Source organism: Myotis nattereri (genome assembly GCF_964212035.1).
Source record: "Myotis nattereri genome assembly, chromosome: 8".
Classification (NCBI taxonomy): Eukaryota; Metazoa; Chordata; class Mammalia; order Chiroptera; family Vespertilionidae; genus Myotis; species Myotis nattereri.
Window position 1 is genome coordinate 82,573,413 of NC_138083.1, and position 23,513 is coordinate 82,596,925.

At 49.9% G+C, this 23,513-nt stretch overlaps 1 protein-coding gene across 1 annotated transcript; it reads right to left on the reverse strand.

The window, feature by feature from the left end:
• Positions 1-746: 746 nt before the first annotated feature.
• LOC308523798 (lipoxygenase homology domain-containing protein 1-like) lies at positions 747-23,037 on the reverse strand. Its single transcript, XM_081097821.1, has 8 exons — positions 22,915-23,037; positions 21,729-21,846; positions 20,595-20,769; positions 19,206-19,391; positions 15,681-15,851; positions 9,323-9,455; positions 7,120-7,278; positions 747-1,756 (listed from the first exon to the last, which is right to left on the reverse strand). Exons 1-8 carry the CDS (start codon positions 23,028-23,030, stop codon positions 1,276-1,278), a joined length of 1,539 nt encoding a protein of 512 aa, XP_080953947.1. The 5' UTR covers positions 23,031-23,037; the 3' UTR covers positions 747-1,275.
• Between the last annotated feature and the right edge of the window lie 476 nt (positions 23,038-23,513).

Genomic DNA, 23,513 nt, shown 5'->3' on the forward strand with positions numbered 1-23,513 from the left:
CCTACCAGGTAAGTACTATCATTCTCCCCATTTCACAGATAAGGAAACTGAGACCTGAGAGAGGACATAACAGGCCCAAGCTCTCCCAGCAGGTGAGCGATGCAGCTGGGGCCTGCCTACCAGCCTGTGCTTTCAACCTGGCTGCTCTCCAGAGCCCCTAGACTTCCGGAACCTGCCTCAGAGCCAGTTAGCCTTGCTAAGAATTTATACCTGTGTGGGGGAGGGCACAGGGGGTGCAGCAGGGCAGCGGAAACCATTACTGGGGTGCCCTCCTATCGGACTGTAGGAAAACCAGAAGTGGGGCACTCAGTTCCGCTGCACTCTTGCTGTGTGATGTCCAGCCCCTTTGTGACTGTCAGTCAGGGAGTGTGTGTTGGGGGGAGGGAGCACGTGTACCTGAGTGTGCAGCTCTCCTGCTGCCTCTTCAAGGTCACGACCCCCTGGAAGGCAGCTCTCAGTCCACATTGCCCACACAGAGCCCCAGGCAGTAGGTGCTAAATAACCTGAGGCCCCTCCCTGCTCCCCTCCCGGCGGAATGCAGCAGCGACAGGCTGTTCCAGGCTCCGACCCCCATCCCCTTCTGCTCAGGCCTCAGCTGTGCTATCACAGCCCAGGGCAGCCAGCGGGCACTTGGCAATGGTTCTCGGGGAAGTGATGGAAAGAATCACGGACCTTTCACAGGCTCATAAATCGCCCTCCCCCCGCCTCCCAACCCGCCGGGAAAAATACTTCCTCCTGATGGTTTTCTCCATTTGCACGGGGTTTATTGAAACTGGGAAAAGGGTCCATTTTCAGTGAGCAGATGTCAAGATGCATTCTTTGTGGGGTGTGGTTGGTAATAATTTAATTAGCCCAGCTTTTTTAGGGGAAAGTGTTAATTAGTTTTTTAATTAAAATACACCATCTTCTTCCCCACTTCTGTCCCCTGGGTGAAGCCCAGTTTCCCATCTGCACCCCCAGCAGTGTCAGCCTGGCCGCCGCTATTATTGGAAAAGAAAATGCAGAGTTATTTTCGTGCAGCCACGGCTTGGGACGCATGTTGATGGTTCCTGTAGGTTCCAGAGACTGGGGAGGGGCAGGGCCCCCCAAGAAGTCACCCAGCGTGTCCCCTGAAGGACCCCGATGTTCTGGCCCACAGACGCACATGTCACCTTCTGGGCCCCAGTCCCAGCTCCAGGGGGCGTCGGGGAAAGTCTGCCGGAAGCCACGGTGAGGGATAGGACGGTGTGGTTGGGAGCAGCTGGGTGAGAAGCTGGAAGGAAGACCTCCAGCCCCTCAGACAGAAGGGAAGAGGTCTCGCCAGGTGAGCCCGTCTCCCCGCTTCTTGTCCAGCCACCGGCCGCAGCTGAAGATGGTGGCCACGCCCGAGCTGGTGTTGGTGACCTCCACCTTGTCCACCAGCCAGCCCGAGTAGTAGCCGCTGCTGTCGTGCTCCACGCGCACCTTGCGCAGCTCGCCCAGGTCCAGCGTCTCCAGGAAGAAGTGGTCGGTGCTGCCCCGCTCGAAGAGGTTGCGCATTTTCCGCTTCAGCTCCCGCTTGCCCGTGTCCCCGTTCGAGCCGAAGATGGTCACGAAGACGTTGGCGTCCGTGCCCGCCCCGGGCTCGTAGCCCGTCGTCACGATGACCTCGTACTTGACCGGCACCAGGCTCTGGACCTTGCTGGCAAAACTCTCGGTCGTCTTGGTGACTTCGAATACCTTGAAGTACTTCTTCTTCCTCTTCAGGGGGATGAGGGTGTCGCAGTTAAAGAAGTACCTGCAGGCGGGAGGGGAAGCTCAGCAGACACCAGCCCGGCCCACACCCTCCCGGGACCCCTGTTCCTCCATGGATGTCTCCTTCCCAAGGGACAGGATTTTGGGCTGGAAATGTCTGCATTAAAGCATGAGGACTGAGTCTTGTTTATCTTAACATCCAGAGTGCTCTCCACCCATCCAGCTGTCTTTTTTTTCATTTTTTATTCTCCTTTTATGTTTCCCCTCACACTCCCTACCTGACCCACCAGCCAGTCCCAATGAGCTGCTCTGTAACATAGAACCAGAACCAGCCCACCTGGAAAAGGAGGCAGGGTTCACTCTCTTTCCGGCTGTCCGTTGGTCCAAGTTCACCACTGCCTGCCGCCTGGACACATCAGCCTCCCCGCCCGTCTCCTTGCTTCTCATTCCCCACGGCCAGTTCTCTACGCAGCAGCCCGGTGACCCCGTGGAGACATAAGCCCAAGAATGCCATTCCTCTGCTCAGAAGCCCCCAATGGCTTCCCAGGTTTTGCAAAAATCACCACCTTTCAAAGGCCTGCAAGACCCTCTTGATCTGACCCTCCTCCCACTGTTGACCTTCCCGACCCGTCACCTGCTCTTCTCCTCTAAGCTCACTCCACACCAGCCATGCTGAGCCCCTCCCTCCCTCAAAGGGAATGAATGTTTCACCCGAAGTCACTGTCAGAGCCAAATCCCTCACAGTTGGCTGAGTTGAAGTGTGTGTGTGTGTGTGTGTGTGTGTGTGTGTGTGTGTGTACATGCTCTTGGCTGCAAGGTTCTTGGGTTAAGAGAAAGACCCCCATTGAAGAAGCCACCATAATTAGAAGCAAGTTCACGGCCAAGAGCAACTTCTTAGACCAAAAAGTCCCCTCCCTAATGCCGTTCCAACCCCACAGCTCCCCAGTTTTGGCAATGAATCCAATGATGACCAAGAAGGAAGTCAGAGGGCACAGCAGAAAAACAGTGCATAGGTGTAAGGGGGGCTGGAGTCTGCCTCAGCACTGCCACCTGTGTGACCTTGGGTAGGTCAGACCCCTACCCAGACCTTGATTTTCCCATTGGCAATGCTAGAGGCTTCGATTGAACTGCTATGGATTCTTCCCACTCCAAACTACTACTACTTATTATTATTATTATTTTAGGTTAACTCTTATTTTCTTATTAATTTTTATTTATTTATTTTTAATACTTTTTATTGGTTTGAGAGGGAGAGAGAGAAAGAGAGAGAGAGAGAGAGAGAGAGAGAGAGAGAGAGAGAGAGAGAAACATTGATCATTTGCTTCCCACCCATACACGCCTCAACCTGGGATCGAACCTGCAACCTAGGTATTGTGTTCGGACTGGGAATCAAACTCGCACCTTTTGGTGTCCAGAACGATGCTGCAGCCAACTGAGCCACCCGGTTAGGGCGAAAATCAAACCCATTTTAGATGAAAATCCAGAACAGCAAAAAGACTTGGTTTTCTGCAAACTTACTAAATGCCAGGGTTTTGCATTCTTGCATCTCATTAACTCCCACAACAGCCCTGAGTTGTAGGCATCATCCCTCATTTCACAGGAGGGAAACTAAGGCTTTGGGAAGAGAAGCCCAAGGTGACACAGAACCGGGGCCCCCAGCCAGCCTGCCTGGCCGCTGATAGGGCCCGCTATTGACAGATACTTCGCAGGACATCCTTATTCTGCTTGGAGTTCTGTCCTCCCCCAGTTTATCTGGAAAAATCTGGATTGTTGTTAAGAAGTGCACTTTCTTAGTGGGGGAGACACTTGCATTCTTTGTTTGAAAATTCCTTTAAAATGTATTTCTTTATGCATATGCTCACTAATATACATGATTATATATAAACGCACAGATCGTGTGATCATATGCATGCTTTTCTAAATTCACTCCTTTTCTTTTCCTTTTTGCTTGGCGGTAGCTCCTTCTCTCTCCCTCATTTCAATGTCAGCATCCCACGGTCACCTCAGATAACCCGTCACAATGGCAAGTGGATCTTGCCCAATTCCCCTCCATTTCACCAACCCTGCCCACACACACACACACACACACACACACTCAGGACATCCGTGTTCCATGTACAAAATGGCATCAGGCAATATGTGTTTTTCCATATCTTGCTTTCCTCGGTCAACAGTCCTTCCTGGGACTTGCTCCAAGTCATCTTACATATTTAATTCATAATTCTTAATGGCTGAAAACTCTTCCCTGGTGTAGCTATCAGGAGATGTTTTCTAATAGACACAATTGTAAGCTCACCAAGCCGCGGGACCTCAGGGCTTTGTGGGGTCAAGACTAGCTGGGGAAGGACACGAGCCAGGCTGTTCCCACTGGAAGTAGTCATCAGTAAGAGTAAAGGCAAGAGCAGAGAATAGCAAACACAAAGGTAACTGAATACATGAAAAAACATGTGGACTAGGATCACACTACCGGGGAACAGTGTGTCTGGGAGATGTTAGGAAAATGCCAGAAAGAACCAACCGGTCACCAAAGGCTCAGGATGGCCTCCTCGGATGGGTAGGGCTTTGGGGAATCTTTACTTTCTTTTACACACTTTCTTTGTGTTATTTGAATTTTTACAATGACTATGCATTACATATGATATTGGGATAGGAGAATGAAGCTGTTTCTGGTCTTGAAAAAAAGAAACACAAGCCTCTCTGTGTGTCCTTCCTCCGGAATCCTGACAGAGAAAAGCTGGTCAAAAGGAACGCATGTTGCCTCAGAGGAGCCAGAACTGGGAAAGGTTGGGAGATGGAAATTTGACATGATCATGTTCATAAGAGCTTGAGATTAAATTTACACGCAATTCATGGGAAACCAAATATTACGGTGAATGTGGTGGTTGGGAAGGAACTGTGGAAGCACATCAGGGCTAGGTAGTGGCTTTTATAATGGCAGCAAGCCAGGACATGCTAGACCAGTGGCAGGCCAATCATCCCAATGACTAAACATGCCTGCACGGTCCCCCTTCTGGATGGAGTGACATTTCTGGGGGTGAAAGGCTGTCTTCCAGCAGCAACACAGGCCCGAGACCTGCACAGGCCCTGGGCTGGAGCCGGACTTCTGAGAGGCCCAGGTTGCACCCTGCATCCTTCCCTACCTCCTGACTCTAGAGAACATCAGCTCGCCTCCCAGAAGAGGCTGAGGCACAGAGAGCTGATGGGTTATTGCCTGAGGCCTCCCAGCTGACCCACGGTAGCTCTGACATCTGGGGGTCTGGACACCCAGCACCCTCTTCCCGTTGGGAAGAGCCCTGCCCTGAGGACATCCCTTCCTCCCCATCCAGCCTGAGGACAAATGGACAAAAGGCCACCCTCTTGAGGGTGAAGGAAAAGAGGCTTCCCTGGGAGTGGAGGCTTCTTTGCACTGGATGAGAAACCCCACAGCTCAGCCCCAGGACAGTGGGACGGGAAGTTCATGGGCTGGGCCTTCGCTTCCCCTCCTCCCAAGACCGGAAGGTGCGGGTGGTGCTGAGGTCTCTGGCTGCCTCTCATTCACAGTGTCCATTTAGAGCTAACTCCAGTGATGACTATTTTATTTCATTATTGTATCAAGAAGTAGTGTTTTGTGTGTTTATGTTGGGGGTTTGCAGAGGAGCAGAGCAGCAGCCGTGTTCCCTGTGGCCGGGAGGCAGTCACTGGCTGCAGGAGGAGCTCTGAGCTGACCCTGGCTTGCTGGTGAGCCAGTGACCCTTCAGGGCCCTCTGCCCCAACTCCAAGTCCTCCCCGTGCTGCTCCCAGAAGCCATGCTCTCAGACTCCACCAGGACCTATTATGCCCCAGCTGCCCTTCTCTAGCAGAGCAACAAGAGCATTTTAGCCCCAAGGGAAGCTGCGATGGCCTGAATTGTATCCCCTCAAACTCACATGCTGAAGCCCAAATCCCCAGTGTGGTGGTGTTTGAAGATGGGGCCTTTGGGAGATAATTAGGCTTAGATAAGTTCATGAGGGTGGGGGCCCCAAGATGGGATTAGAGCCCCTAAAAGAAGAGAAAGACACACCAGGGCTCACTCTCTTTCTCTGCCAAGTGAGGACTCAGCAAGCCAGGAGGAGAGGCCTCATCAGAACCCAAACCACGCTGGCACCCTGGCCTCGGACTTCCGGCCTCCAGACGGGAGCAGCCGCCCAGTCCTAAGTACTTTGGTAAGGCAGCCTGACCCAGGTAAGACAGAAGCCCAGAGGTCCCAGGGGTGGGCAAACTTTTTGACTCAAGGGCCACAATGGGTTCTTAAACTGGACCGGAGGGCCGGAACAAAAGCATGGATGGAGTGTTTGTGTGAACTAATATAAATTCAAAGTAAACATCATTACATAAAAGGGTACGGTCTTTTTTTTTTTTTTTTTAGTTTTATTCATTTCAAACGGGCCGGATCCGGCCCGCGGGCCGTAGTTTGCCCACGGCTGGGTCAGACCCTTCCCTGCCAGTTCCCAAAGGGGGGGCTTGTCAGAGGTGGCTGATGCCCAGGGCCTGCAGGCCGCAGGTTGAGCATGGACAGACATTGTTTGAGGAGCTTGGGCTCCTGAAGGCTGGAGCCTGCAGCTGAGGGGCCTTCCTGGGTCCCGCAGGCCTGCATCTGTCTGCTTCTGCCTGCTGTGCTTACCGTGAAAGGTGTGGGCTGAGCAGGACCAGCCCCAAAAGTCTACACCAAGTCCTGAGGGGCCAGCAGCAGTTTTGTGGGGATGCCGCAGCCCAAGCTGTGACCTTGGCTCTCACTCACTCCTCAGGCCCACCCTCCCCGAGGCAAGCATGGCTCTCAGCTTCCTCTCCCTCCTCCCTGGTTCCTTTGCAGTGTCTTCCCTGCCTTCCAGGCCTCAGGCTCTTTTCTGGCTTCCAAAGTGGTTCCCAAGTGGTTTTAATTAGACAAACTGATAACTGTGGATGGTTACCCAGGAAACTAAGACTCTTAATCCTCCAAAAATGCCTGGGTCCCCAGGAAGGCCCTGGTGGGGGGAAGGCAAGCTCTTTACTGAGGGTCCTGGGAGGCAGGTGGGTATGGTGCTACCCCAGCTGCCTCTGGCCCAGGGCCCTGCCCACATGGATGGCGGCAGGCTTCAAAGCTGTGTTTCTTTGTCATTATACAGTGATGGGAAGGAGGGGAAGGAATGTCTCTGCTGTCTGGCACTGTCTGACTTGCTCAGCGTTAGTTCTTCCAAAGCATCGATGGGATAAAAGGCTTAGCACCTAAGGGCGTCTGGCCTAGTCCCCAGCCCCTGGGGTGGGCCTCTGGTTCAGATAGATTTGGTCCAGTACACCTGCCTCTTCCTTTCCTGCCTCCTGAATGAGGTGACACCTCCCTGACTGTGCTGTCTTACCCATGGCCCAGCCGCAGGCTCCTGCAGGGGGCGAGGGCGGGCGGAACACACTTACACGTTGCCGTACTCCATCTCGGTGATGGTGATGGTCTTCACGTGCCAGAGCAGCTCTCTCTTGGGGATGAACCTCTCCTCCCTGGCAAGGTGGCCCACGCAGATGGCAGCAAGGTCTCCCAAGTAGACGCTGTCAAACTCAAATGTGTCTGTGGTCCCCCTGCAGGACATAAAGATGTGGCCAATGAGAGCTACCCATGCCCACTGACAGAAGGAAGCATTTATTGAGTACCAACTGTATTCTAGCCCAGTGATGGTGAACCTTTTGAGCTCGGCGTGTCAGCATTTTGAAAAGCCCTAACTTAACTCTGGTGCCGTGTCACATATAGAAATATTTTTATATTTACAACCATAGCAAAACAAAAACATACTTTTGATATTTATTTTATATATTTAAATGCCATTTAACAAAGAAAAATCAACCAAAAAAATGAGTTCGTGTGTCACCTCTGACACGCATGTCATAGGTTCACCATCACTGTTCTAGGCTCTGGTCTGAGGAACAGGAACAGAATGGCAAGAGCTGATGTCAGGTCTTCATCCCTTGAGGGGTTCAGACTAAGGTTGGAAGAAGACAATCACCACCATTAAAAAGTCCTACCTGCTGCCGGGCCCCAGCACCAGTGGAGGCAACAGCGCATGGAGCTGAGAGCAGGTGAGGCCCTGGGCCCTGGGTGTTGGCCAGAGAAGGTGATGGGATGACAGAAGGAGGGAAGTGTCCTCTGATGTGGACCCAAATTGGCAAAGCCATGGGATGGGAAGAGTGGGGTGGGGAGGTGCAGACATTTCTGGGGGGAGTGCTGGCTTGGCTGCAGGCTGGGTCCAGTGAGGGGAATGCAATGGAAAGGAGGTGAGGGACGCCTGGCCAGCATGGCTCAGTGGTTGAGAGTGGTTCAATTCCCAGTCAGGGCACATGCCCAGGTTGCAGGCTCGATCTCCATTGTGGGGTGTGCAGGAGGCAGCTGATCAATGATTCTCTCTCATCATTGACCCCCCCCCTCTCTCTCTCTCTCTCTCTTCCTCTCTCTCTCTCTCTCTCTCCTCTCTGAAATCAGAAAAAAAGAAAGGAGGTGAAATGCAGCAGTCTGTGGTCTGTAAGTGCCAATCAGAGTTCAGACTTTGTCCTGACCTAGAGGGAGTTTAAATAAAAGGCAGGTGGCTTATGGGAGGGAGAGACTTTATTGAAGCAATTTTGGAGAGAGTGGGGAGATGAAGTGGGCATCTGAGCAGCTCAGAGGTGGCTCTGATGCGGGGAGGAGGTGAGATTCTCCAGGCTGTGTCTGCCAACAGGGAGCTGTGAATGGAGGCCCCTTTATACGAGACCCAATTTAGGTTTTCCTATAAAGAACCTTAGAGGCTGTCCCTTCCCTTCTTCCTTCTAAACAGAGCTTAATTCCATGCTGTCTTCCATGCTTCTTCTGCAATTGTATGGCTGGAAGTCCTCCTTTTCAACTAGACCGTGAGTTCCTTGTCTGTGTGGACAAGGGATAAAAAAGTCTGCAGTGATTCTGGGTCTTGTTGCACAATGATTAATTAATTAGTTTAATTAATTAACTAGTTGTTGCTGTAGCTTTCTGTTAACTTTTTTTAAAAAATTGGCATATCTTTGATATATAACATTGTGAAGATTTAAGGTGTACAACACATTAATTCGATAACATATATTGTACTATGATTGCCAGTAGAGTGATAATTAGCATCTCAATCACGTTATGTAATCATCCTTTCTTCCCAGTGGCTGGAACAATTAAGTTCTAGTCTCTTATGGCGGACTCTATTTTTTTCTTTTTTAAAAATATATTTTTATTGATTTCAGTGAGGGAGGGAGATATAGAAACATCAATAATGAGAGAGAATCACTGATTGGCTGCCTCCTGCATGGCCCACAGTGGGGATCGAGCTTGCAACCTGGCATATGCCCTGACCTGGAATTGAACTGTGACCTCCTGGTTCAGAGGTTGATGTTCACCCACTGAGCAACACTGGCCAGGCTGGTGGACTCTCTTTAAATGACAGTCCCCTCCTAGCTTTTCCTTTATAAACTCCTGTTTCATCCCTAGGAGTCAGCACACAGTAGGTACTCAATAAGCACTTGCAGTTTAAGCCCATGAATATGTTTATGATTCCCAGCAGGGGGGTTCATTCTTGGGGTCCCTCTCTTACCCACCCCACCCCCATGCCCCTGTGGACAACCCTCTTCCTACTTCCTAAAGGCCCGTTGTCTGGAAGAATTTTCCACGAGAAACTCTTTGGATCGGTTCTTCCTGCCCTCCAGGATGAGCCAGACGTTCTCCCTGGTTTCGCCTCCGTTGCCCGTTTCTATGACGATCTCGTAGGCTGCAGCGGAGAAGGTGGGAGAGGGTCAGTAAAGGGGAAGCAGCGCCCACCACCAGGGCAGGAGTTTGATGGCTGCTCCCTCCAGGTCCTACATCTGATCTTAGACCAAGTCTGGGGTGGGGGGGGGGGGCAGGTTATTATAGCCACAATCGAGGCAGTAAAAATAGAATCTGCCCTGATTTGGGGGGGCTAGAATGGTGCTCCCATTTTATTTATAGTAGCAGCCTCTTTGCCTGGGGAACATGGTAGCTGCTGGGCCTGGCTCCCTGACACACAAAGTGAGACCATAGGCAAATAATAGGGAGGAGAAGTGGGCCCCACTATGGAAGGGTCTGGAAAGCCCCAGGCAGGCAAGACTCTAGGATCACCTCAACCCTCTCCAGCAAGCAGCCCCACTCCCATTTGTCTCAGTTTTCACTGCGGTTTCAGCTCAGTCACAGCCCCCCCAACTCACTTCCCTCAAGCTTGTCTGCATTCATTCCACTTGTCAGTGCTGGGCTGGACGCTGGGTGACACTGGAACGCAATCTCTAGCCCCAGACACACAGGCCCGGATTATACCATAGGACAGAACGTGGGAGCCCTGTGCGAAAGGGCCCAAGGAAAAACCTGCCTCCCTGTCAGTTCTCTCAGCACCTAGAACTTTCTCCCTGGCTCACTCCAACCACTCCGCCTCCCTCTGAGCTGTCCCCAGAGTACTGAGGCGGGCTGCTGCCTTAGAGCTCTGCAATGAGGGTTCCCTCTGTCTGCACCACTTCCCCGCCCACCCATATCGGTTTGGCTCACTCCTTCACCAGCTTCTATTTCTTATTCAAATGTTACCACCTGCGGTCTGCCCAACCACCACATCTAAAATTGCAACCTGATTCCCCCCCCCCCCCCCCCCCCCCCCGCAGCGCTCCTGGCTTGCTTTACCTATTATTCTCTTGTGTCCCTATCAGCTAGTACCTTCTAACATGCTATGTCATTTACTTATTACTTTATTGTTTATTGAATCCCCCCCTCCCACCTGAATGCAAGCTCCCTGAGGGTAAGGGTCTTCATTGTGCTCACTGATGGGCCCCACATGCCCAGAACAGCGCCCAGCACAGAGGCATTCAGCAAATATGTGATGAGCAAATGAATGAATGATTGGGCTAATCACAGGACTCTTTGTGAAGGAGGTGGCATTTCACCTTGGGCTTGAAGAAGAGCCATGACTATGATCAGCAGAAAGTGGAGGAATGTTCTGGGCAGAGGGAGAAGCGTGAGAAGATACTGAGGGGTGTGGCAGGGGCTTGAAGTCCACATGATCCAGACCTGATCCCCAGGATCAAGTCCAGGGATGGAGCAGGCACACAGACAGACACAATAAATCTCTGTTCGGAGTGTCCCTATGCATGAAGCTCTCACTGCAGTAAATTAATTGGTGAGGATTTGGGGTTCGGAATCCAAAGGAGATAGCTCTATTTCTGTGCCTTTATCTCAGAGACGTGATGACGACAATTAAGTGAAGGGATGGCTATGCCTGGTGCTCAGGGTAATGTCCATTCCAGGCCCACAGCAACATTTTTCCTTTGCAACTTTTCTCAGGGAGAATCTGTGCTACCTGAAACAGGTAGGATGAATCTGAGCAAAGACTCAGGTAGTTCACAACAGGGAGAGACATCCAGAGAGCACTTAACACCTGGAAAAGGGTGGGGCCCACAGAGCCCAGCCTAGGACAGAGAGAGAATGTAAAATTGCTGAGTCACTGTCAGGGACTAGAACCCTGACAGGGCGGAGAGTGGTCCCACTTCTCCCAACATTTTTTTTTCCCATTAGAAGGGAAGGTGTGCTCTGCAAACGAAATGCCTGTGAGTTCAAAGTGGATCCTGGCATTGGAAAGGAAATGGTTTGGAGCAGGGAGCTCAAGGAACCTCCATGCTCACTGCAATGACCTCAAGGAGGAGATGTGAGAAATGATGCAGATGGAGGAATGTGGACTGTAACTCATTCCTTTCTGAGGGTCCTGAGGGTAAGGGACAGAGGTAAGACGTGTAAGTGAGGACATTTAGGTAGAAACAAATGTTGCTGGTCGCGTCAATGGTCTTCTGAGAGGAAGTTTCATTCAACATATTTTCACCTTGCCCTCTTTCCCAAGTCGTCAGGGGCTTGATAAAATGTGGAGGCCTGACTCTCAACTTTGTTGATAGGCTACTGGGAGGAAACAGAGGAGACAGAAGAGGGTGGGGGACCTGAAAGAGCGGGCAGGTAGCAGGGGTGAGCCCAGTCCAGTAGGGGTCAATCTAAGGCTTACCACAGGGCCAGCAGACCCACAGGACAAGCCCAGATGGAGAAAGGGAGCCACCATGTGAATCACCAGCATGAAGGCCCACCAGCAAAGCTACCCTAAGCTCAGGAGGCATGAGTGTGGTTCAAGTGGCAGGATAGGAGAGGCGGGCAGACCACCCTTTACATCTTGCGTGTGCTCTGGGCCTGGCATCTGCAGAGGCAGATGGACAAGCAATCCAGAATATACTGAGAGGAGCCAATACCATGTCACGTGAGCAGCTGCTGAATGAACAGGTGTCTGTCTTGAGGCAAGACCAGCAGGAAGTGATGCTGTGGAGGAGTGCCAGGGCAGGACACTGGGCTTCCAGTAGGCACTTGGAACTTCCAGCTTCCTATCGCCTTCTCTACCTCACGTTGCCAGGAACATTCTCTACTCTGAGGAGCTCCTACATGGTGTAGATGGGGTGGAGAGGCCCCTCCTGGCCAGTCAGAATCTTCCTCTGGGCAATACTCTCTTCCCTTCCATGGAGGCTATTGAGCTAGAAGGCTGTGGGGTTGGGGTGGCCAGCAGCCATCTTCCCACAATGCTGAGAAAGAAACCATTGAGAAGAAAGGGGGTTCAGAGACACTGAAACCACTGGGGACACTGAAATCACAGCCTCAAGACAGCCCCACCTCAGACTTCCAAGTTCTGGGAACCAGTATACACCCCTTTGGCTGGATCTAGCTTAGTGTTGGGGTTCAGACATGTACAACCAAGAGTCCTGGCCACTCCTGAAGTTTTCTGTTTGACCTCACTGGGACTGCCCAAGGATGGAAGCTTCAAGAGCATGACTATGAAGATGGGTTTTCTAACAGAGCCGCCTGGTGAAGCAGTGAGTTGCCTATCCCTGGGAAGCTGGCCATCACCAGGCTGTTTTTGGGCTGACTGCCCAGGCCTAAGGGCCCCACAAGAAGGGGAATGGAAAATGGTAGCTGTAAAGAGGGAAACATGGGTCCTGCTGGAGGATGTCCCAGCCTGAGAGACCTTATTTGCCCTCCCAAGTGTGTGTGAGTTCTCGTGTGCATGCATGTATGTGCACATATGAGCATGTGATCCTACTATCCAGGCCTTACTCTGTATCCATTAAAATGGAATCTCAGGGGGTAGGACCTGGGCCTCAGTATTATTTAAAGATTGCCAGTGGTTTTCAGCTTCAGCTGAACATTAGATCAAATGCAGAGGCGCATGCTTGCAGAGGGCTGGGAGCAGCTTCCAGAACTGCTAACAAGAATTGGAGGTGAAGGCAGGGAGCAGGAGGATAAATGATGTGGGGCAATCGATCAGTCTGGAGTGCCAGCCAGGCTCAATACTGACAAGACCTCCTGTGGTGGTTCAGAGTCCTGGACCCTAGGAATCAGCTCACCTGGGTGCTAGTAGCTACCCATGGGCCTTAGGCGAGTCACGTCACCTCTGTGGACTTTTGTCTCCCTTACCCGTGACGGAGAGGTGTGCATTGGCTCACGGGGAGGGAGGGGGGCTGCGAGGACCTAAGGGCAACATGGGGAGGGAGTGCTTTCCGCACATGAAGCCCTGTTCAAGTACCAGGGGGTGTTTGTTATCACAAGCCCAGTGCCCAGAGGTGCCCCTGAGTCACAGGCACCGAATGTAAGTGCCACAGGGGCAGGGTTCCTGTTTTATTCATTGGTGTGTCCCCAGGACTCGGAACAGGCTGTGGCACTTAGTAGGTGCTCAACAAGCATTTGCCAAATGGTTAAACGAAGGGAGCTGAGAGATGGCTGTTTGGCTCCAGCTGCATCCTTGTTCCCCTCGGGATGAGCTTCCGTCTGAGGACAGATGTGTGGCTGTCTGTCCCCTGATGGGCAGTGTAAGTGGGTGCCGCTCTGTCCTCTGTGGGCTCCTTGTAAAGACACCGATCTTTATGAGGTGTCTCCTGGGCCCTGGGCCCCGGCCTTCCCCTCTCCAGTTCATACACATCCTTCCAGAACTAACACACGTGCTGCCTACCCTTTGCAATCTCCCTGCCAACCCAAATCCCGCAGGTCTTAGCAGCTGTCAAGCAGGACATGTGTGAGGGAGACTCAGTGATTCTGCTCCAAGCCTCACAAATCTCTCCTGCCCCGAACGCCAGTAGCCTGAGGAGCCTCTGTTGCTCACCTTGGCACTGTGCGAGGGGCTTAAGTGTTCCTATTGCATAAGGGGCTTAAGTTTCTCCTTCTAACAGGATTGTAAAGCTCTAAGAAAAGGACTGCACCTTCTTCCATTCGCTGAGCACTTAACTAACTGCACACCTGTTAGGTCCCAAAGCCCACAGAGCTGCAGAGGGCTACAGACATGAGTGATTCTGTCCCTGACTTCTAGGAGCTTATAGTTGTGCAGGGACACTGTACAAAGGTTGATGCAAATCAACTAGGGGTCACAGAGCAGTGTGCACCACTCATAGCATCTAAATTAAAACCAAGCACCCAGCAACACCTCATTAAGTGCAATTACAGAAGCTGGGAGTCCACCCTCTAAATTAGTGCAGGAATCTTCATACAGATAACTTGACAAATCGGAGGTTGGCCCTCGTTTGAATGCTCCTAGGAACATCAGTGCTCAATACCTCTCAAAGCAACTAATCTCGTCATTCGGTAGTTTGGATGGCGTGACAGAGATGGGTAGGCGCTTCCCACCAAAGATCCATATTTCCCTTCCTCAGTGCAGTGTTTGCCAGGAAGGGCTGTCCAGCCAAGAACTACATTTCCGAGGTGCCCTTGCATCAACGTGGAGCCACACAACTAATTCTCACCAATAGAAGAAAGTACAATAAGTCAATGTGTTAGAGAAGGTAGGAAAGCAAGTCTTCTCTTTTCCCTTCTGCTAGAAATGTGAGAGCCACATGTTGAAAATGGCAGAGACACAGATGAGAAGAGCTTGGATCCCTGAATCACAGTGTGTGGAAGAAAGACTTCCTGCCAAACACCAAGACTGGACTATTACCTGAGTGAAAAATACATTTTGTTGTGTTAAACCACTGAGTTTTGGAGTTTATCTGTTCTATAGCTAGTGTTACCTTAATAACTAAGGTTGGAAAATCTTTTCTTTACACTGGGCTCTACCTTGATGAGCCTTTTTTTGCTCTGTTAAACCCAGATACTAGGTGTATTGAAGAAACACCTCCCTGATGGCCATCCCACCTTATGAAGTAATTACTCTTTCCCTTTAAATATCTCCTGAGGAAGGGACCAAAGAGAAAGCAGCTGGTGGAGATGCTGGCTCCCTCCCCACCTCCACCCCACACACCCACACATTCTGTTTCCAGGAAGTCTTGATTTGGCAGCTATTGCTACCGGCATCAATGGGAAGAAGTCCATGATCTCTATATATAGAAGCCTAAGTGACTGTTACAACCTGTCAACTGGTTTCTATGACATGCACTGACCACCAGGGGACAGATGCTCAACATAGGTAGTCAGTGCACTCCCACAGCCAACCTCCCACAGCTGGCCAACCTCCTGTAGTCCCTCCCCCTGGACTGAGCGAGACAGCCCTGACTGGCCCTGATCACTGGGCAGGCCAAGGGACCCCACTTGTGCATGAATTCGTGCACCAGGCCTCTAGAATAAAAATAAAACAGAGAGAGCTTCTCGCCAAACTTCCTTGCCCATCCCTCAGGGCAGGGTGAGCTTGTCCCCAGTGGGTTTTCCCTCTACTTAATTAGCCCATGAAATGCAGAGCCATGATCTGGTACCAGTATCTTGGCTGCTTTAGGTTCACCAAACAACATTTAGGGGTTTACTTATGTACCTCCCCAATACCTCCCCAACAGTATTTCCTTCACTGGGCAGCTGATTCCCCTCCAGCTGTAAGAGTCTCTTCTTTAGATTTGTCAACACCATTTCCCACCTCCCTCCTAAGCTAATTCTCATTTAGCTGAAGATCCAGCCCATGCATCACAGCCAGGCTGAGCCCACTGGGATCCCCACGTACTGGTCTCTTCCAGCTCATCGTGGATCTCGTTGTTGGCACAGGCAAAGTCGCGGACTGTCTGTCCATCCCCCTCAGTCTTGGAGAGCCAGCAGTCACATTGGAAGGAGAAGATCTCGTCACGGGCGATGTCCTTCACATTCACGTAGCTGAGGTGCCAGCCTGGAAATATCCCTGAGGGAAAGAGATCATGCGTATGGGAGGTGAACGTGCTTTCCCTCCCCTCTGATTTCCACTGCCCCAGCCCTCTGGCTGTGTGGTCCTGGACAAGTTCTCTATCTTCTCTGGGCCTTGGTCTCCTTGTTGATGAAATGAGGGGTTGGGTTAGATGATCTCTGAGGGCTCCTATGGCATAGAGAGTATAATTCTCTTGAAAGAATCCTTAACTTGGGGTTCATGAACGCTTAGAGGATTTGTGTATGGGACTGAAATAGTCTATGGGCCCGGAAAAATTGTGCTATAATTATACAGGGGCATTTTGCCAGGGATAGGGTTGATTGTTTTGTCAGATTCACAGTGAGGTCTCTGACCCAAGAACTAGACCTTTTGGAGTTCATAAAGCTGAAGGATGAATCCTATGACTCCTTGACACCACTATCCACCTCTCTCGCACCCATTATCCTTATAGAGTCTGTTCAGGCATCACCTCCTCCAGCAAGTCTTCCCTACTGTTCTCCCATTGCCTATTCAGCTTGTATCAGGTGTCCTCCTTGCACCCATAGCACCCTGAAGCCATGCCCTGACCACCCTATTTACATGTGTCTCTTTCCCTAGATCATGAGCTTTTAAGAGCAGGGACCAGGCCTTATTTGTTGTTGTTTCCCCAATGTCAGCATAGCAACTGGCATGTAGTAGTTGCTTAATTAATGCCAAATGAGTATTTTATGATTTTGAGAACATTTGCCGTTTGACAATCAGAGGACGGGGTCAGAAACAGATATTTCTGTAGGGTATGTTGCTAAACCTGACACATCTTTCCCTAATATTAAATAATCAGCTGTTTCTGTTGTAATTGGCAGGCATTCCTTTAGAAGTGTTCCTCAAATTATAGCCATCACGTATGAATCTATGTGTATTTGCTCTGTGAGCTGCATGCTATCTGCACTGTGCATTGGTTCAGTTACTCTCAACCCTTCAGCATCCTTGAGAACTCAAAAGCTAAAGGACCACATGTAGGGAGAAATTCCAGTGGTGTAACAGGTTATGATGATAATGATTTCTGAGGTCCTTTATATTTCTATGAATTCATATTATCCAAAAGAAAACATATAACGTCATTTTTTGGTTAAAAAAAAATTCCTCCTTTCAGGAGAGTTTTCATTTCAGAGGAAGCAAGACAGAGCAAGATGAATTATAAAATCAACACTCTTGTGTTATAATTTGTTCTGTATTATAAGAGCTATCTGGTAACTGGAATTAAGAAGAAGATTTAATCGTTTATCTTTATTTTCCTCTATAAACTATATTCCATAGTAACCAAATAGCCTGAGAGATAATTTTTAATAACAGAATTCTAGCTGATAAGTGGATAAGAAGTGACAATTAGAAGAAAATCATCATTTATAACCCTAATAGATCATCACTGGATGAAGCCATGAGATGAAAACTTAGGGGGGAACTTTACAATGGAGTAATCAGGCTGACAGTCCATGGGTCCTATTATATGTGGGTGTCAATAAGAGTGGGACTGCTGTGATGTAACATGAAGTACACAGGTCCCATTTTAAAGTCGTTCTGATACCACCTATAAAGTATTCTTGCCAAAGAAAGTTGAACCTGAATCTAATCAAGCCTTGAGAGCTGGCTTCCAGGTTATAGAAAATATGGGGAATAAAGAGGCAGCAACACCACCAAGAAGCAAACAGATAGGGTCCAGAATGTGGGAATTCTATAGCTCATTGGACCCCATTCCTTCAACAAGTTAATGGTATAGAAAAATAAAGGGTGTAGACACTGGTCTGCATTAAGAATTAAGGAGACATAACAACTAAATGTAGTGTATGGACCTTGTTTGCATAAAGATTCAAATAAAATCAAAAGTACAGAGACATTTTTATGCTATTAAGAAAATTTGTACATGGAATGAAAATTGGATATCACAAAAATCATTGTTAAGTGAAATAACAGCATTGTAATTTCTTAAGAAAATATGAAACATACTAAAAAGAGAAACATACTAAATAGTATGTTTGGGATGAAATGACATGAGGTTTAGAATTTTATTTTATATCTTGCAGCAACCAAAAAAAAAAAAAAACCAAAGAAAAAAATAAAAAGGGTAAAGCAGGCATGACAAATTATAATTGTTGAATCTATGCGATGGGTATGTGGAAGTTCATTAATATATTTCCTTCACCTTTGTACACATTTAAAATTTTTCATAAAATAAACCATTAAATAAACAAAAAAGATAGAAAGGTAGAGTCAGGGAAAGAGAAGATTGCTATGATATTAAGTTAACTAAACATTTGTAACCTGACTTGCACAGTAATTTTTCAGGATTCACATCTTTTTTGTGTGGAAAACTCTCAAACAAAATATATTTGTCCTCATAAATTTCTAGGCAGGGAAGCATAATGTAGCTTGAATATTTTTAAACGATATATGGGGAAAATGTGGCATAGAGAGCATTTAAGGACATGTTTAGCTATCTTAGCTTATATTAACATTTAATCTTCCATTTCTGGAGGAGAAAGTTACTATAAAGAGAAAGTTAGGCACAGAACCTGGACTTCCTGACCCTAATAGCCCAACCACCTGGGTTTAATAAGGATACAGAAATATTCTTTTCCCTGTCAGTGACATCGTCCTACTTTCAGATCCAAAGTCTGGTTGAAGGAGAGAAGGCCCATTTCTCTGCCTACAAAGGGAAGAAGATAATATCAATGACTCAGGATTCTTTTTATGTCAAAAAGCCATGATGAGGCCAAGACAAGCCCAAAGTCTTGGGTTATCCAAGGGAGGAATCAAGGTCTTTGAAGAGCCGGGCACCTAAAACACTGTATGTAGCTGTCCGTGGTGCTGAACCACCTCTTTTCGTTCAGGATTTTGAGTCAGTGATGAGATAGAAAGAATTGACTGTCCAGATTTTTGCATAGAAGAAAAAATACATCAAGAAGCTGAGAAAGTCCAGATATGCACACAATCTGTGTCAGAGACTGGCAGCCAGTATTAGAGGGCCTCATCAGGACCCTGAAGTTCATGGCCAGCATAAGCCTTTATAGGAAATCCAAAGGAAGTGAATCTGGTGACATAGCCTTTTTCTTTTTCTTAATTTTTATGTCTGAACTAGGAAGACAGTGCTCCAATGTCACAGAAAATTGAGAACCATTCATCCTCCTGGGAGAGAGCAGGAGGGACTAAGCCGCTCCCCTAAAATTTGTCTAAAAACACTGGCTCTTTTAACCAATGGGAGTATCAACATGGTGGCCACCAGGCTTTCTTAGTTGCTTGCCATCCTGGGGAGGGGCTCGAGTGGAGTGCTGAGGCCTACCCTCCCCAACCACCCTGACCTTGAGCGGGAGGTACCTTTGCTGTCGTGCCAGACCCTCAACTTGCAGAGGTGGCCCAGGCTCAGCATGTCAGGGAAGTTGAACGTGTCCGTGTTGTTCCGTTCAAACTTGTTCCAGTTGGCTGACTGCTTCAGGGCGAGGGTCCCGCTATCTCCATTCTCCCCAAAGATGGTGATGAACACATTGGCATCAGTGCCCGCACCTGGGAATATACAAGACAAGGGCTCTGGGTGCTGGCCTCTCCGACACACAGCCCCTCTTGCTCTGGCCTCCTTGGAGGAGCCAGGCATGCAGATGGGGGAGTTCGGAGTCAGTGAGGCCAGGGTGATGTCAGAAAGGGCTGGTGACTGTCCTGCAACTCTTGTGTCTCCTACTCTATCCTTCATTTATCTCTGTGCTTTGTACATGCTGGTGGGCTCACTGGGGTCCTGGTTAGCATGTATGAATGGTTTAGTACAAGAAGTCCCCTGGTTCTGGGGAATACGCCCACACTTACATGAAATGCCATGTAGACTGGCTTTGCGGTTTAGAAATACAGGTTCCCTCCTACACACTGTGGGTTCAGAGGAAATAGGAAAGTTTCTTGTTCCCCAGATCTGCCTCTGGTTGGCATACTACACCAGAGTCCATATCATTTGCTTAAGGCAAATAGAGGTATTGACCCCAGTTAAAAAGAAAATGCTTCTGGAAGAGGTGACCCTGTGAAGCTTTTTTGATGCAGACCCTGTGGTCATCAATAAATTTATCAATTATTTTCTGAGGGTGCATCATGAGGGGATGAAGGGGCTTGAAAACATGTGGAACTTTAAACAGAAAGAGTGAAAGTTCCACTGTGAGGAGAAAAGGATGAAAGAAGGTGCCTAAAAAAAACTTTGCCAATTGTCCTGGCCCATCAGGTATGCCTGAGATTTTACCATGAGAGCTTCATTTCTTTGGCTAAATGCTTCTCTGTTGAAAATGTAAACTAACAGGGCCAACAAGCTAATCCTAAAGTAGACATTTTTAATTAGTGTAAATGAGTTTTCCAGGTTCCTTGCCAAGCCCCTGGAGAGCAGGATTGATATGGGGAGTGGGGTAGGTAGGAGGCACTGCCTCCATGACAAGAATGTTCCCTCTCAGCTCCAGGCCTTTGCACACGCTAGTGTCCCCTCTGCCTCAGTGGCTTCTGTTTGACTTTCTGGACTAGACTTTGGCACCATCTCTGGGAAGCCCTCCCTGACCCTTGTCCCTGTCCTTCTGTCCAGACAGAAAGTAACACACTGTGGAAATGACTTGGGCTAAGTTTTGGAAGGCCATCTAAAAAATGTCCTTGCCAGAGTCCAGGGCCTGAGCCAGAACTTGAAGAGGGGCAAGAGTAGTGGGAGATGGGAGGTGGTATTGAGAGATGGGGGGCCCCCTGACTCACCCAGGATGTCACTGGTCTTAACCGAGACGGTGTAGGAAGTGTACTCCATCATCTCCTCCCCGTTGATGACGGCACACATTTCACACACCAGGGTCTTCTTGCCCTTCCGCTGGGACAGCCAGTCTCCATAGTAGAACATGGTCAGGTCCCCAGTGTTCATGTTCTTCAGGAGGATCTGGGTGAGAGGACCCGGCATGGGAATGCCCTTCCCACCCACCAGCCCCCACCCGCCAATGCAGCCCCTTTGGCTGAACTCCAAAGACCCAGAACCCCAGTCTTGAGACAAGTTCTTCTGATTTGGACTCAAGACGAGTAGAAAGGGTCCTCCCTGAGATGAAGAACCTTCCCCGTGTGCCTTGCACAGGTTCTGAAACCCCCACCATGACAACTCTAGTCTAGGGATTTGGAAATGGGCACTTTGTCCAAACATGTTTCCAAGGTTGGCCACAAGAAACATTTGCTGAGTGAAAGATGGAAAGTGGACCAACCAAACGCTGTCATCCAACCAGGTAAGGAGCCTTCTTCTGGGTCCCCTAACACATCTGCTGACAGACCTCACTGTCATTTACTGAAGTTGGCCAGATTGCCCTTGTCACGGGCACCATATCGTTGGCTCAAACAAAAATCTGCTAATGGCTAGGAGGGGTGTAGGAGCCTGAGGGACTTGGGGTAGAAGGCCTTTGGTGGACGGGGGATGAGAGACTGATTCAGGGGGAGTGGAGGTCCACGACGGAGAAAGAGGCACCAATAACTGAGTGATCACAGGGACACCACTAGTGTCCTTGCTGGGCTGCTTCAAGTTCCCACCACAGCCTCTCGCTGTCCCAGCCCCTGCTGCTCCTCTCACTCCTCCCAGCCCACTTCCTCCAGGAAGCCCACACCAAGCCGCTGCTTGCTGCAGTGCATGCTTTGTTCTCTGGCAGCTGATTCAATTTTGACTGGACACAAATAAATAAAACTGTGTTCTTGGATTAATTCATGTCAAGGGGGGTCCTAAGGATTATATACTGGTCAGGTTTGTGTAATAACCCTCTCAGGTGACATTTGCACTCTATTAAGGCACCGACAACCCAAAAGAGCAGGAAGATGGTGTGGGCCATGGTGGAAGGGAGAGCGAGGGGACAGACACTTTACCCTCTCCAGGAACCACTCGGGCCGGCTGCCCAGGCCGTCAATTCGGATCCGCATCTTGGTGAATGGAGCGATGTCCAGGATCTCCATGAGGAAGGTGTCATTCTGCTCCCGCTCAAATCTGGGGGTGCAGAGCAGGGGCATGAAAAAGGGAAGCTGGCTGTGGTGAGGGGCCCAAGTTGTGCCACAGACCAGTTCAGGGTAAGGAGAGAACAGACGTTTACTCAGCCTCCCTCTCAGTTCCCACTGACTCCCCAATAGCCTGTCTCTTGCACCCCAGACGTGCTCCCGAAATACTGGGTTAAGTGAGTTTGCCTGGTAGAAGTGGTCCTGAGTCAAGACCTACCAGTTCTGGGTCTTAATCTCATTCTGCTAGCCACCCAAGCCACCCAGCTTCCCTCGGGGACTTGGCTTCCTCCCACCCAATGGGGCTGCCTTGGAGAAATGGTCAGCCTTTGAACCATATCCCTCAAGGCCCAAGGCCTTCTGTGCAATAGTTGCCTCCCAGCCTAAGACTTTGGCCTGGGCAGCCTCGGGCTGTTCCCAGTCACAGGTACTAATGTGCTAGTGGGAGTTGGGTACTTCCCCCAGGATAGCCTTTAGCGGGGGCGGGAACCAGGAGAAAACCAGCACAGAAAGGGAATGCGGGCGGCCAGTCGCCATGCTCCCCAGTTGTCACCTCTTCAGCTGCGAGTAGAGAGGCTTCTCTGAGCAGATACACAGGGCAAACCCAGACACTTCAGCAGCCTGTCCTGAGCCTGAGGCCCAGGAGATTCACACTGACATGGTACTCTTAACTAGTCTACAGACCTTACAGTAAACATTTCCTAGTGACAGGTGGGAGGAAGGGAGAGAAGGAGGAAGGGAGGGAGGAAAAGGAGAGAGAGGGGGGAGGGAGAGAAAGAAAAAGAAGGAAGAACAGGTGGGTTATGGAATGAGGTAATCAAGGAAGGCTTCCTGGAAGAGGTAGATTTGAGCTGGACCTTGGAAGAGAAAGGTCTTGAAACACAAAAGAGTGGGTGAAGAGCATTCCAGGAGGGGGGGGATCATAGGGACAAAGGTGTGGAGGCTGGAAGGCCCCAAGGTATGAGGGTGTGTGAGTGAAGCAATCTGGCGGAAGGCGAGGTATGGCTAGAAAGTGGAGAACTGGATGTGTGAGGGGCAAGGGGCAGAGGTGGCCTCTGGATACCTGGCCTTCTTTTTGTCCAGCTTCATTTCCTCTGTGCTACCGTTGATGCCATAGAGGGTCATAAAGATGTTGGAGTCGGTGCCACCGCCAACCACGTCGCCCGTCCACACAGTCATCTCATACAGCTCCTGCCAGGAGAGGGATGCGGGTCCTGAGCTTTGGCCTCACCCACCAGCCCCACTGATTTGCCTCATTCTCACCAGGCAAGATGACACTCTCTCCAAGCTCTGTGGTCTGAAGAGAGCCCCCCCGCCTCCCTGCCCCATCAACTATGAATGACTGGAGAGCAAGAGTCAGACCTGTCACTCTATGTCCCCCACTGTGCCCAGTTTAGTACTAGAGGGAATTCTGTTTCACATAGAGAACAAGTGTACATGACTGACAGCCCCAGTGTTAACCGATTCCTCAGTGAATCGAATCCCAGCCTAAGTCCATGCAGCACGTAGTGGCAGGACAGCGGCTTTGGGAGCCTCCAGAGCTCCACTGGAATCCCAGACCCCCCACCTGCAGGCTGTTGAACGTGGGCAGACCCCCCTTGCCAGCCTCTGCTTTGTGCTCGTGAAACGGGGACAAACACTTTGCAGAGTTGTGAGAACTGC

Excerpts from the sequence above, each read along its gene's own strand:
- LOC308523798 (XM_081097821.1), bottom strand. The coding sequence starts at position 23,030 with ATGACTGTGTGGACGGGCGACGTGGTTGGCGGTGGCACCGACTCCAAC. Across the intron at positions 20,770-21,728 it reads CCGAGTGGTTCCTGGAGAGG|ATCCTCCTGAAGAACATGAA; the intron begins GTAAAGTGTCTG and ends CCTCTCACCCAG. Across the intron at positions 7,279-9,322 it reads AGACAACGGGCCTTTAGGAA|GGGGACCACAGACACATTTG; the intron begins GTAGGAAGAGGG and ends TATGTCCTGCAG.